Source organism: Salvelinus fontinalis, chromosome 30 (assembly GCF_029448725.1).
Source record: "Salvelinus fontinalis isolate EN_2023a chromosome 30, ASM2944872v1, whole genome shotgun sequence".
Taxonomy (NCBI): domain Eukaryota; kingdom Metazoa; phylum Chordata; class Actinopteri; order Salmoniformes; family Salmonidae; genus Salvelinus; species Salvelinus fontinalis.
In genome coordinates, this window is record NC_074694.1 from 19,510,881 (window position 1) to 19,523,434 (window position 12,554).

The following is a 12,554-nucleotide window of genomic DNA, read 5'->3' on the forward strand; positions in this document are numbered from 1 at the left end:
CTTCATTCTAAGGGCTCTATTTTAACTAAATGAACACAATTGTACATCTAAGCGCAGGTGGTAGCGCGATAGGTTCAAGGGTGTGTCAGAAATAGTTTTGCTATTTTCACTATCACAGTTATCGGCGCACTTGCTGGCATTGGCGTGAAAGGGCTGAATTTTGATGGACAAATAAGTTGTTGGTGTGTCGAGGCTTGTCCACTCACTGGCCAATCAGATCGTACTCCATGTCTTAATATCTGGTTGCTTCAGATGGTGTATTTACGGTCTTTTATGTATTGCCTGTATTGCTTGTTAGTCCGTTATAGTTTGTTAAATGGCTTACAGGAACGAAATAACAAAATGTAGACCTATCTCATCTTTGGTAAATAGGTTAACTTGAACCCATTTGCAGTCTACATTGTGCTAAGTGATTGCATGGCTTCAGAAGCATTCACACTGATATAGGGTCTAGGCCTACTGTAAATTGCATTATGGCTGAGCATGGACATGTCAAACATTGTCAATAAGCAAGATTACGTTCATTATAGATAAGGCCTATAAAGAATGAATAATTCTAATAAAATTCTAAACAAAATGAAAAAACAACTTGTTTTAAAAAGGCTAAGTCACATTTACAGCCACCATAATTTCTCCGCGTGGGCATATCATTTTAAAACAGAGCAGACTATGGAGGGTTTTATGCACATCAAAGCAGGACCTGCATGGCTAAAATAATGTGGGCCTGCCTACAATGAATAGATAGATACAAAGGGAAAGTCAGCTCACTGTTTTACTCATCTCAAACTTGATATTTTAATAAAGCTTTGGTGATTAAGATTAATTTCCAAGCGGTCTCAGGAGCCAAACCCTTTATCGACAGTCTTGACTACTTTGCGATTCCATTGGGCAGACAAAAAAAGCCTTCATTGAGAGGAGGGGAGGCTATGCTTGGTTTTAATTTAAATGAAACAAAATAGGATGAAACATGTGTTTTTTATGTTCCTAAATATCAAGTATACAGGTACCAAAAGCACATTAGGCTACTCTTGTTCCATGCGCATTAGGGCAGTGTGCATCATGGCTGGATAGGCTGCGTTTCCACTTTCAAAAGTCATGCCATAACCAACTGCGTTACCTCTAAAACCAGCTTTTGGTTGGTCTTAAATATCCTTATCAGGGCTGTCTGAAATTAGCACTTTGGATCATGTTTTTAAGGACACACCTCAAGTGTTTCCACCCCGCCCATCTTTTGCGCAAGCGAGCTGATATTAGACAGGTAAATTGCCGAACCTGGCGTTAGGCCTGGAAAACATCAGTGTACCAGTTTTTCCATGATGAAATTGCAAACTAACGTGTGTTTGACACTACCGCCGCCTTAATGCCAGTCGAGAATAGAACCCTAAATGGTACAGGTAGAGCCTTGGCTTGTGCGATCCAGAACGGCTCATAGGAGCAGATCTCATGTTTCTGTAGTGAGGCAGCTTGATGTACAAGTACACCCCCAGGACAGGACGCTATTCTATCACAGAGCCTTACCCACAATCTGTCTCCTTAATGCTGAGTGCCAAGCAGAGACAATTTGGGTCCCATCTTTACAGTCTTTGGTATGACTCTGCCGGGGATCGAACTCCCAACCTTGGGGCGGACACACTAACTACAAGACGAATGAGTTGGTCCAAGTGGTACAGTATGCCTGTGTGGATATTGGAACAGAGCCTGTATCTCAGCATCACTGTAGTTTACATCACAGTTGGCCTCTCCCTCTAGCCTGATGACTCTAAACTCTGCTCTGTCGTTTGGTCTGAGACTGTCATCATTGAAGTCGTTTGTGGTGACGAAGGGCATGAGGGGAGTTGTACAAAACAAAGTCATCAGCGATCTGATAGTCTCTAACCATTAACAGTATCAAAGCCAACAACAAATTTTCAAACCAAATTTTCAAACCGTTGATTTACCCACTGCCTCTGGCTCAACCCATTGGTTTCTGGACCAATCAGGGTCGGGTAGGTACTCAGATCCAGACTCATTGCGGGTAACAATCTAACGTTCGTGGCCAAGACATAGCGTTTGGCCAGAGCAAGGAGTCTGGGTGGCTAGGCAACACTCATTCACCTCCCTGTCACAAGTTCAGACTGTCAGTAGCTTATTCAGCCAAACACACTGTGAGTAGCCTACTCACCCACCTTACCAGACCTTCCTCCACTCTAAGTGCTCGCACCATGTGCTGTGTAGACAGTTAAGATATGGGGGGGTGATATTTTATCCTTAGGCTGTATGGCCTGTTCTCCTAACTCAGAATGACAGACATCTTTCTTACCTTTCACACTCAGACCTTCCTGCAGCTTCCATGTGGGGAATAGGGAAGATAGAGTGTGGGGAGGGGAGAGCAGAGTACACATCCTATACACTTTGACTGTCTACTTGATCTCTTAACTCCAACTGACATGATTCAATTAATCCTTTGCAAGGCCGATCCATCTTGCCATCTCATCCTGTTGAGTCAGACTTAGTTCCTGTGAGATCTGCTTTGTATCTGAGTCACGAGCTCGGAGCGTGACCTCCTTCAACCCCTCCAACCCTGCTACTATCCATCCCAGTCAATGCCCGTCCTCTCTCTCTCTTTCTCTCTCTCTCATATCCATCCCTATCCCTATCTCTCTCTGTCTCTCTCTATCTCTCTTCCCATCACCATCCCTTCTCCAATCACTGATGCTGCTGTTCATTCTTGCTACACACTCCACACCAAATTACTGTTTGTCCCCTGAACCCTTACCTGCTCAAACAGAATTAATGTGGCTGATGTGACAAAACATTGTCAATCTGCCGGAGGATTGGAGCGGGTCGCAATTTTCTCTTTCTTAAGAGGTGATTGGTCTTGAAAAAGTTTGTGTCTCAAATACCACCCTAAACCCTACATACTGTACTACTTTGACCTTATCAAATGTAGTGCACTATATAGTGAACAGGGTGCTATTTTGGTAAACATCCAAAGCGCGGTGCAGAGTTTGGTCTCATTAAACTACTTCATTACATAACTTAGTAATCACCCTGACTTACTGTAGCCGTTGTCAAAGCCTTCACTGCTATTTGAATAGTGTTCCAGTATGTGTGCACCTATTTTAACACCTAAATATGTTGTGTCTTCCATTCTTGAAACCTCTATGTAGATTGCAGATGTTTTTGTTAGCTTATTGTTACCTGGTAATTTGTAAACTTGTTTAAATGGGGATGGAACATGTTTTATATATATATATATGTGTATATATATACTTTGTTTTCTACTCTAAACTATAAACTGTGTGCAAAAGGTTGAATGTTTTTCACAAACGATAAATTCTGAGAATGTATAACTAGCTAAAAAAGTCTGCCAAAAAGAAAGAAAGAAAAGAAAGAAAGTGTGTTTTTGGAAATCATTTTGGCAAGACTTATGTTATGAAAATGTTAAATTTGTGATTTGGTTTTGGCTTCTACAGTAACATAACTTTATTAACCTAGTTGAAACTTCAGCGTGCTAATTCTCAATTAATATAGGAATAATTTGTTGGCTAAAATTAAAATAAAATGATTTGAGTAAGTGAAGTTGGGTCGATGAAATGTTGTAGGTAACTGTTTTTTTTTAAACGTCAAAAACATATTTAAAACTTTGTGGCAGTTGTTATAGCTCAATGATTAAGTATTAACATTTAACCTTTGACTTTACAGACTTTAACCACTGAAATGTCTCTTTAAACTTTAAAGGCAACAATGATAACGAACGCCTGGCGATTGCTAGACAGCGAATCCCATATCGACTTGGTCGAGTAGTTGACGAATGGCTACTCGACAAAGGTAAAAACATTGATTAAAACTTCAAATAAAAATAATTTGATCATAACCCAGTAATACTTTTTTGTAACCAATAAACCTAAAAAAAATAAATGTTCAGTAAAACTTAAATAAAACTAAATGATTTAAAACAGTTAAATGTAGCTAGCTAGTAACATTGCACACTTTTGCATATAATAATGTATTCTTCTTTTTAGAGATGTCAACTGTTTAATACGTCTGTCAGCTTCAGGTTAAAGGGACTGTAAACATAAATCTAACTATGTCTTGATGTCATGTCAACACTGTTAAAATGTACATAAATTATTATAGCATTGTTGTTATTTGATGTAAATACCTAAATGATCAACTAAAAAAGGTCCAGTTAAATTATCCATTCAGTTGATATTTGTAGTGTTATATTTGATACACATACATGTATGTGGTTGATTTATAATGGATCATACTGATTAAACTGCAATACATTTAAATGATAAATAGAGTGCAATATTAATTGGCATAAAGAAATTGAGTCCCTTTAACAGATTTTGTAAATATGTATAGGGAATGAAGATCAAGGAAATGTATCATAAAACGTAAAAGTTTGAGTGCATGCCTTTTTGTATGTTTCTAAAAACCAAGTTGTATCTCCCAACTAGTATGTGCCATGGTTATTTTTCATTTTAATGTTTTTTGGTTCAGTTTTTTCAGTTATTTTACTGTCAGGAATGACTCTTTTGTTACGTGCCTCATTTTTCATATCACGTGTACGTTTTAAGTTGCGTTCACTTCTTGCTAAAAGGCGGTCTTGAGATGATGATGATGATGAAAGTAAAAGGAAACGTTTTAACCTTGGCAAAGCTTTAGAAATGTATGATAATTATCGTAATGAAACTCAAAAAGTCTATACATTCCACAACTTTGAATGGTGTTTTTTGGTTCGCATAATGGAACTAAACATTAAATGTTAAAAGTGGTAAGTGTTTTCAAAGGAATTAAAGTATGAAGCTATTCAAAGAGGATAATTGGACGCTATAGGATGACACATCTGTCAGGTCTATTTTCTCCACAGACAATTTCTCATGGACAATCTGTCCATTTTTTATTTCCTTTACTTATGCAGTAAAAACTCACACTTCCAAGATTGTCTTATTATTTCAAGGAATAAATCAATTGCAGTTTAGTACATTGATGTGAAGTAATGCGACAAGATTCACACGCCTACCAAGATTAATGTCCTTCCTGCAGTGAAGTTGATTTGATTGTCCTTTTAGCAAAGCTACAGTGCATTAATTTACAACAACTGTAAATGTTTTTCTTTATTCTTTCTCCCTTTGTTCCATAGCCATCCCATCATTCAAACCGCAATAAATTACCATGAGAGGTTTGCCTCTAGCAACGGGTAATTTATCGCGACTCATTAGCCGACTGGGCAAATGATCTGTCATTTTTCTTATGCGCAATTATTTTTCATCACTCTTTTATTTTTTATTTCTGTTGTGACTCAAAGTACAAGTAGGGAATTTGCGGCGGCAGAGTCCGTCCGCGTTCCATCCAACATACATTCTCGTATATATGTAACGTTGTTTTCCCGCAGGTCGGCAGCTCACTATCTTCAACAGCCAGACCACCATACAGATAGGTGGCTGGGACCGGGACAGGAGTCGCCCGTTTCAGGGCCAGCTCTCAGGTCTCTACTATAACGGGCTGAAGGTGTTCAACATGGCCACAGAAGGAGATCGTAACATCCGCATTCAAGGCAGCGTGAGGCTGGTGGGGGAGTCGCCCTCGTCCATCACGCCACAGTCCAGTGCCAACACAGCCAACCGGTCGGAGACGTCCACATCCATTATGGAGATCACCACGACGACGGCGTCCAGTAGGAGAGTGAAGCAGACGACGCCACGGGAACCTCAACAGGTAGGAGAACTCAGAACTTAATCAAATATATACTTCATTAGTCCATGAGAGAGGGACATTTCTCTTCTTCTTTTATCCAACCCCGATACACACACACACATCCACACAAACACACATTAGGTTCGAGAGGCTGGAGCAGAGGGCAGCCGCAATGCAGGGCCCAAACCTATTAGTTGTCTTCTTCTGTGTGTACGTTTTTGTTCTCTGCCTGGTCCCAGATCAGTTTCTGCTGTATAGCCAACTCCTATGTTTGTTCACATGCCAAACTTGGCATGACAATGACCTTAAGAGTTTTCAAGAAAAGAACAAACAAATTTGACTCATTTTGTGGTTATCTGCGGCTTACATTATTTTATTTTATTTTCTGGAATGTATGTTTCATCATGACCTCAAGCCGTTTGAAAAATCACTGCATGCATTTGACATACACTGAGTGTACAACCTATTAGAAACACCTTCCTAATATTGAGTTGCACCCCGTTTTACCCTCAGAGGTATGCTGGCCCTTTTTGATACACATGGGAAACTGTTGAGCGTGACAAAACCCAGCAGCGTTGTAGTTCTTGACACAAACCGGTGCGCCTGGCACTTACTACCATACCCCGCTCAAATGCACTTAAATATTTTGTCTTGCCCATTCACCCTCTGAATGGCACACACACACAATCCATGTCTCAATTGTCTCAAGACAAAAAAAATCCTTCTTTAACTTGTCTCCTCCCCTTCATCTACACTGATTGAAGTGGATTTAACAAATTACATAAATAAGGGATCATAGCGTTCACCTGTATTCACCTGGTCAGTCTACATTGCCTTCAGAAAGTATTCAGTACAAAGATACAGGGATCCTTCCTAACTCAGTTGCCAGAGAGGAAGGAAACCGCTCATTGATTTCACCATGTGGTCAATGGTGACTTTAAAAGTTAGAGTTTAATGGCTTTGATAGGAGAAAACTGAGGATGCATCATCAACATTGTAGTTACTCCACAATACTAAGCTAACTGACAGAGTGAAAAGAAGGAAGTTTGTACACAATAAAAATATTCCAAAACATGCATCCTGTTAGCAACAAGGCACTAAAGTAATACTGCAGAAACATTTTGCAAATCAATTACATTTTTGTCCTGAATACAAAGTGTTATGTTTGTGGCAAATCCAATACAACATATTAATGATTGCTACTCTCCATATTTTCAAGCATAGTGGTGGCTGCATCATGCTACTGTATGGGTATACTTGTAATCGTTAAGGGTGGGGAAGTTTTTCAGGATAAAAAATAAACAGAATGGAGCTAAGCACAGGCAAAATCCTAGAGAAAAACCTGGTTCAGTCTGAAATGTTTAAAGAATAATGGTGTGGAAAGCTCTTTGTGACTTACCCAGAAAGACTCACAGCTGTTATCACTGCCAAAGGTGCTTCTACAAAGTATTGATTCATGGAGTGAATACTGAAGTAGAATTTCAATACATTTGCAAACATTTCTAAAACCATGTTTTCACTTTGTCGTTATGAGTTATTGTGTGTAGATGGGTGAGAAATTGGTTTATTTAATACATTTTGAATTCAGGCTGTAACACAACAGAATGAGCAATAAATCAAGGGGTATGAATACTTTCTGAAGGCACTGTATGTCACGAAAGACCTGGTGTTCTTAATGTTTTGTTCACTCAGTGCACATTACATGCTTACCCAACAACTTACCCAATACGGATGTTCTCATAACTGTCCTAATATTATAAGTATTATGAGTTGTGTTATGTGCTCTTAGCTGTTCAATGATGCATCTGACCTCAATAACAGAGGGTGAATCACGTCTCCAGCAGGGTACCCCATCATCAGCTTAACATAGTATCACTCTTTATGCCAATGTATGCTATGACACTGCTAGACATATGCTGCAATCAAATGTGACATATTACATTTAGAAACATGACAGAGGACACATTGGAATAGAGTGATTTAATAATCTCTCCTTCTGGAGAAACAGAGATATTAAGTATTATATATAATTATATGTAAATTAAAACATTCAGGTACATTTTCATCATATAAATTATTGTTCTGAAAAATGGTTAAAAATTATTAATATCGACAGCTTTATTAGTTCTTTCAAATAAGATATTTTGCTTGTGGAGCTTACAGACAACCCAAAACATGTTTAAAAGAAGTAACTAAGTAAATCTGTGTTTCACTGAATAGATATTTGTGAAAAATCCATAGTTCAACAATTTTAACAATGCTGGTTCTATTGGAGGCTGGATTGCGTGCAGACATGCAGACTAGACTGAATGGCCAGGACTCATTTAGGTCACTGTGTATAGGGGAGGATAGGGGTAAGTTGCTCCTACCTCTCTAAAGTTGCTTTTGTGTGTCTCACCAGGGAGAGACAGCACTATGTGGGGTGGCCTCCTCAAGCACTATTGTCGTGAAGAAATACACATGATGCTTCATAGGGCACAGCCCAGGGGGCGTTTTCTGCCTCCATGCTCAAAATAACAAATAAAAGAGAAATAAAAAAAGAGGAGAGGCCAATGAAAACCAGGGTAGTTGTCGTTTAAATTGTTGTGCAATTCCGAGGCTATGAAGCGATTGCATGTCTTGGGATAAAAGAGAGTGATTTTGGTGGAGCAGTGAACATTGAATCACTTTCATGCCAAATTGATGGACCAGGGTATGGGCTTAGAGTTCACCCCTTGGGTATATGTGCACTGGGCTTGAAGGAGGTGTCTGGCTAATGCTTGATCAGCCACAGACCAAAAGAGTCAAGGAGTCAGAGGAATGGGGTCTGCCTCACAAACTAGCTGGCTGACCCCCTAAGACATAATAACAAGAGAATGGGCGGTCATTTAAGTCACATCACAACCTTTCAGGATTTTTGCTTCACTCCTCAATTGCCCAGAAGTTGTTTGTGGTAATTGTGAGGTAAAACTAGTGGTCATTGTGGGTAATAGCAGAGAGTAAATGTGTTGAGGTAGCTTAAAAAGCAGGAGAAATGAGGAAAGGAACAACAACTGAAATGTGTCTTCTGCATTTAACCCCTCTGAATAGGTTGTATTTCTATGCAAACATAAGACATGTTATCCTACTACGTTATTTTCTTTGAGTTTCTAAAAGTATTCCAAATACACAGTTTCTTCTGGCACTTGAAGTATTATCCATATTTATTTATTTTTAATTTTTAAATAAACATATTGTCCTTATTGTGAAAAGATCGGTAATGTTGTAGTATTTACTTCCCGTGTTCACAGTGGGTTGATACTCAGCTGTGGGGGCTGCTTTCATATTAGATATTATACTGCTGACATGTTCAAAGCGGTGTGTTGGCATAACTAATTAATAATTGACCAAAATGTCCCTTTTGAGAAACAAGCAAGGGCAATACTGTGCAATCAAAACAAATCAAGGAATAAAGAATATTGTAGTCTAGACACCATAATCAATACAGGCACAGTCAAGTTACTTGATCCCTCTGATTGGATATTAGGTAGAGCCCAAGCCTTGACTCCTCTCTCTGATCGGGTATTGGGTGGAACCCGAGCTCGGCTCATTGGCTATTTGTCTCACTGTCCTTTGTGTGCATTTATGCCACAGAGGATAAAGCATTAATGCTGTCCAAAAGCAAATTAGCTTTCAGGAAGATATTTAGCATTATTTTGCATTCAAGGCTTTCGAGACTCACATACCCCCACAATAGCAAATGATGGCCCAGTTTCTAGGAAATGCATACAGCACAATGATTGGGAACCTAAAATAGACACAGCCTCTCTCCATCCCTCCCCATGCCTCCCGAGTCCGTCAGTGTTCCAGACCATTTCTGTCTGTCCACAAAGGGAGGGAGAAACCAACCCAGGCATCATCCTCTTTTACTGGCTTCCTGCCTGCCTGTCTGTTTTCATAGAGCTCAGTGCAAGTTTGTGACTGTAAGAAAAAGCAAGAGAGAGAGAGAGAGAGAGAGAGAGAGAGAGAGAGAGAGAGAGAGAGAGAGAGAGAGAGAGAGAGAGAGAGAGAGAGAGAGAGAGAGAGAGAGAGAGAGAGAGAGAGAGAGAGAGAGAGAGAGAGAGAGAGAGAGAGAGAGAGAGAGACAGAGAGAGAGAGAGAGAGAGAGAGAGAGAGAGAGACAGAAAGAGAGAGAGAAAGACAGAAAGAGAGAGAGAGAGACAGAAAGAGAGAGAGAGAGACAGAAAGAGAGAGAGAGAGACAGAAAGAGAGAGAGAGACAGAAAGAGAGAGAGAGACAGAAAGAGAAAGACAGAAAGAGACAGTGAGAGAGATAAAGAAATAATCCAAGCAAGTAAATTTCGATGTTATTATTAGTTTCCATTTCATAAATATTGATCTGGGGTAAATGATTTCTCCCCCCTCTTATGATTAGTCCTGGCTCGTGAACCGTAGCAGCAGCATGCAATCCACGGTGGAAGATCAGACAATGGTCTGTAATTGTGTCTAATCTGTAATCCGTGTATGAGGCACTATCTTAAATCGCGACACAAGCCGAAGAATTGGCCGTCAGGAAGGAAATGAAGCTTGATACTGCTCCTGATGCGCCTGTCCTACTTTTCTGTTCCAAATCGGTTCATCTTAATGGAATAGCAATGTGTTACTCATGTCAATGAAAGCCATCCATGTTCATATTTGCTCACAGGTGTAAATGCATTCTGAATAGACTGTCAATATGAGCAGATACTACATACTGTAGAGTACACACATAAACATAAACATAAAACATCTACTCTCTCAGCTGAATAGGTACATCATCTAACTGTATGTACATTACCTCCAATTGCTTTGAAAAAAATGGCCCAAAAAATATATTAATTACAATTTTCAATAAACAATCATCAATCCCTTTTTTTTTTTAACAACCATTGATGGTGTCCATGATGACATGTTGTTTGAACGACTGAAAGTAGTTCGGTCATATCCATTGTGATGAAGTGTTGAGGAGTATCATTTGCTGATAGTTACAGAATCGATGGCTGTCTCATTATAACAAAAGGCCCTCTTTGTGTGAAACAGAAAGATAATCCCTAGATGTAGATAATCGAGTCCAGGGCAAGCGTGTCATCATTATCATCATGATCTGTTACAGCATTATCAGTGTGTTTGTATCTGGGGTGCACCATTTTAATACCCAACCAATTTACTTTGTCCAGGCACTAGCCACTGTCTTTCATGTATTCCTACCTCATCTGTCCACTTTTTGTTTAGACCTAACCTTTTCTGTCTCTCTGTGCTATTACACATTAGTGAAGGTCAGCACTGATTTGGTTAATCTTTCCCCACCCATTCCTGCAACCTTACCATTTACAGTTTAGTCCTTTAGCAGACACTCTTATCCACATACAGGAGCAATTCAAGTTAAGTGGCTTGCTCAAGGGCACATCGACAGATTTTTCAACTAGTCTGCTCGGGGTTTATGAACAAGCAACCTGTCAGTTACTGGTCGAACGCTCTTAACCACTAGGCCACCTGCTTTCCCTATTTCATAGCTATTATCCAACTTGTTAAATATGTTGGCACTGTGAATAAACAGATACAGAAACCAGTAAAAGACATTGCAGTAATCTGCCTGGTAGTACCTCAGGATCATTACACCAACCCCCAGCTACTAACAAAGCTTTGATCTTTGATGTAAACAAAATGCAGCAAATTCCCAAGAGTCCTACATATGAAATTGCATGCATACATATATATATACATCTTTCTTTTGGGAAATCTTTGAAGTTCATGGCCTGGTATCTGTAGATTATTCTATAAGTATTGGTTTTACATATAATGTACTGTGTATGCGAAGTCGCCTGTAAACCTCCTCCAGATTGGCTATGAATCATACTCCAAAATATTTCAAAGTGAACCTATACCAATGTCTTAAAATAAATGAGAATTCAAGGACGAGAAATGCATACTTACACACTCACACATACTTACATTGACAACTTAACCCACACATACATACACAAACACATACACATGACACATACACTACATACGCCCACACACACTTAACATGCACACACGTGTGTACTGACGCAACACACACTCTCATACACACACAACGTACACTTTCACACTCACCATACACTGCTGCTAGTCACTTTACCCCTACCTGTACAGTATGTACAGTACATATCTACCTCAATTACCTCGTACCCCTGCACATCGACGGTACTGGTACCCCCTGTATATAGCCATGTTATTTTTTACTCCATATATATGGCCATGTTATTTTCTACTCCATATATATATTTTTTTTCTATTCCTATTCCTATTTTTGTCAATGTTGTTTATTTTTTTAATAAAAAAAAATATTATCTTAAACTCTGAATTGTTTTAAAAGGACCCGTAAGTAAGCATTACACTGTTCGTCTACACCTGTTGTTTACGAAGCATGTAATAAATACAATTTGATTTGATTTGTATGTGTTTAGACAATTTCAATGTAGGATTGCAGAAGGGCGTCTAAGAGCGAGCTGAATAGTGTGTGTGTTGGTCCCTGTGAGTGTGTGTGTGTTGGTCCCTGTGAGTGTGTGTGTGTTGGTCCCTGTGAGTGTGTGTGTGTTGGTCCCTGTGAGTGTGTGTGTGTTGGTCCCTGTGAGTGTGTGTGTGCCTTTGTTCATTCCTGGAAGCAGCATACACCTATACAATATCTATTTACCATATATCAACTAAAGGCAATATATGAACATATTTTCACACAATACTAATTCAGCACAACTAAATAAGTTATGGGGAAGAAAATACATGGGCTTGTTATCCTCACTATATTAATTATTGAACAACATAGTACTTGTGTGTTTTGTCCCTCAGGACCCTCTTCAACTCAATGCTAGAGCATGCTGTCTAAACATT

General features: G+C 39.3%; 1 protein-coding gene across 1 annotated transcript in view; it reads left to right on the forward strand.

The window, feature by feature from the left end:
- LOC129828462 (neurexin-1a-beta-like) overlaps window positions 1-12,554 on the forward strand; it is a gene marked incomplete at its 5' end in the record, with an annotated part of 106,387 nt that overhangs the window by 15,268 nt on the left and 78,565 nt on the right. The window contains 2 exons of the mRNA XM_055889496.1: window positions 3,721-3,810; window positions 5,384-5,706. Of these exons, the coding sequence (XP_055745471.1) occupies window positions 3,721-3,810; window positions 5,384-5,706 (413 nt within the window). The remainder of the gene's footprint in view (window positions 1-3,720; window positions 3,811-5,383; window positions 5,707-12,554) is intronic.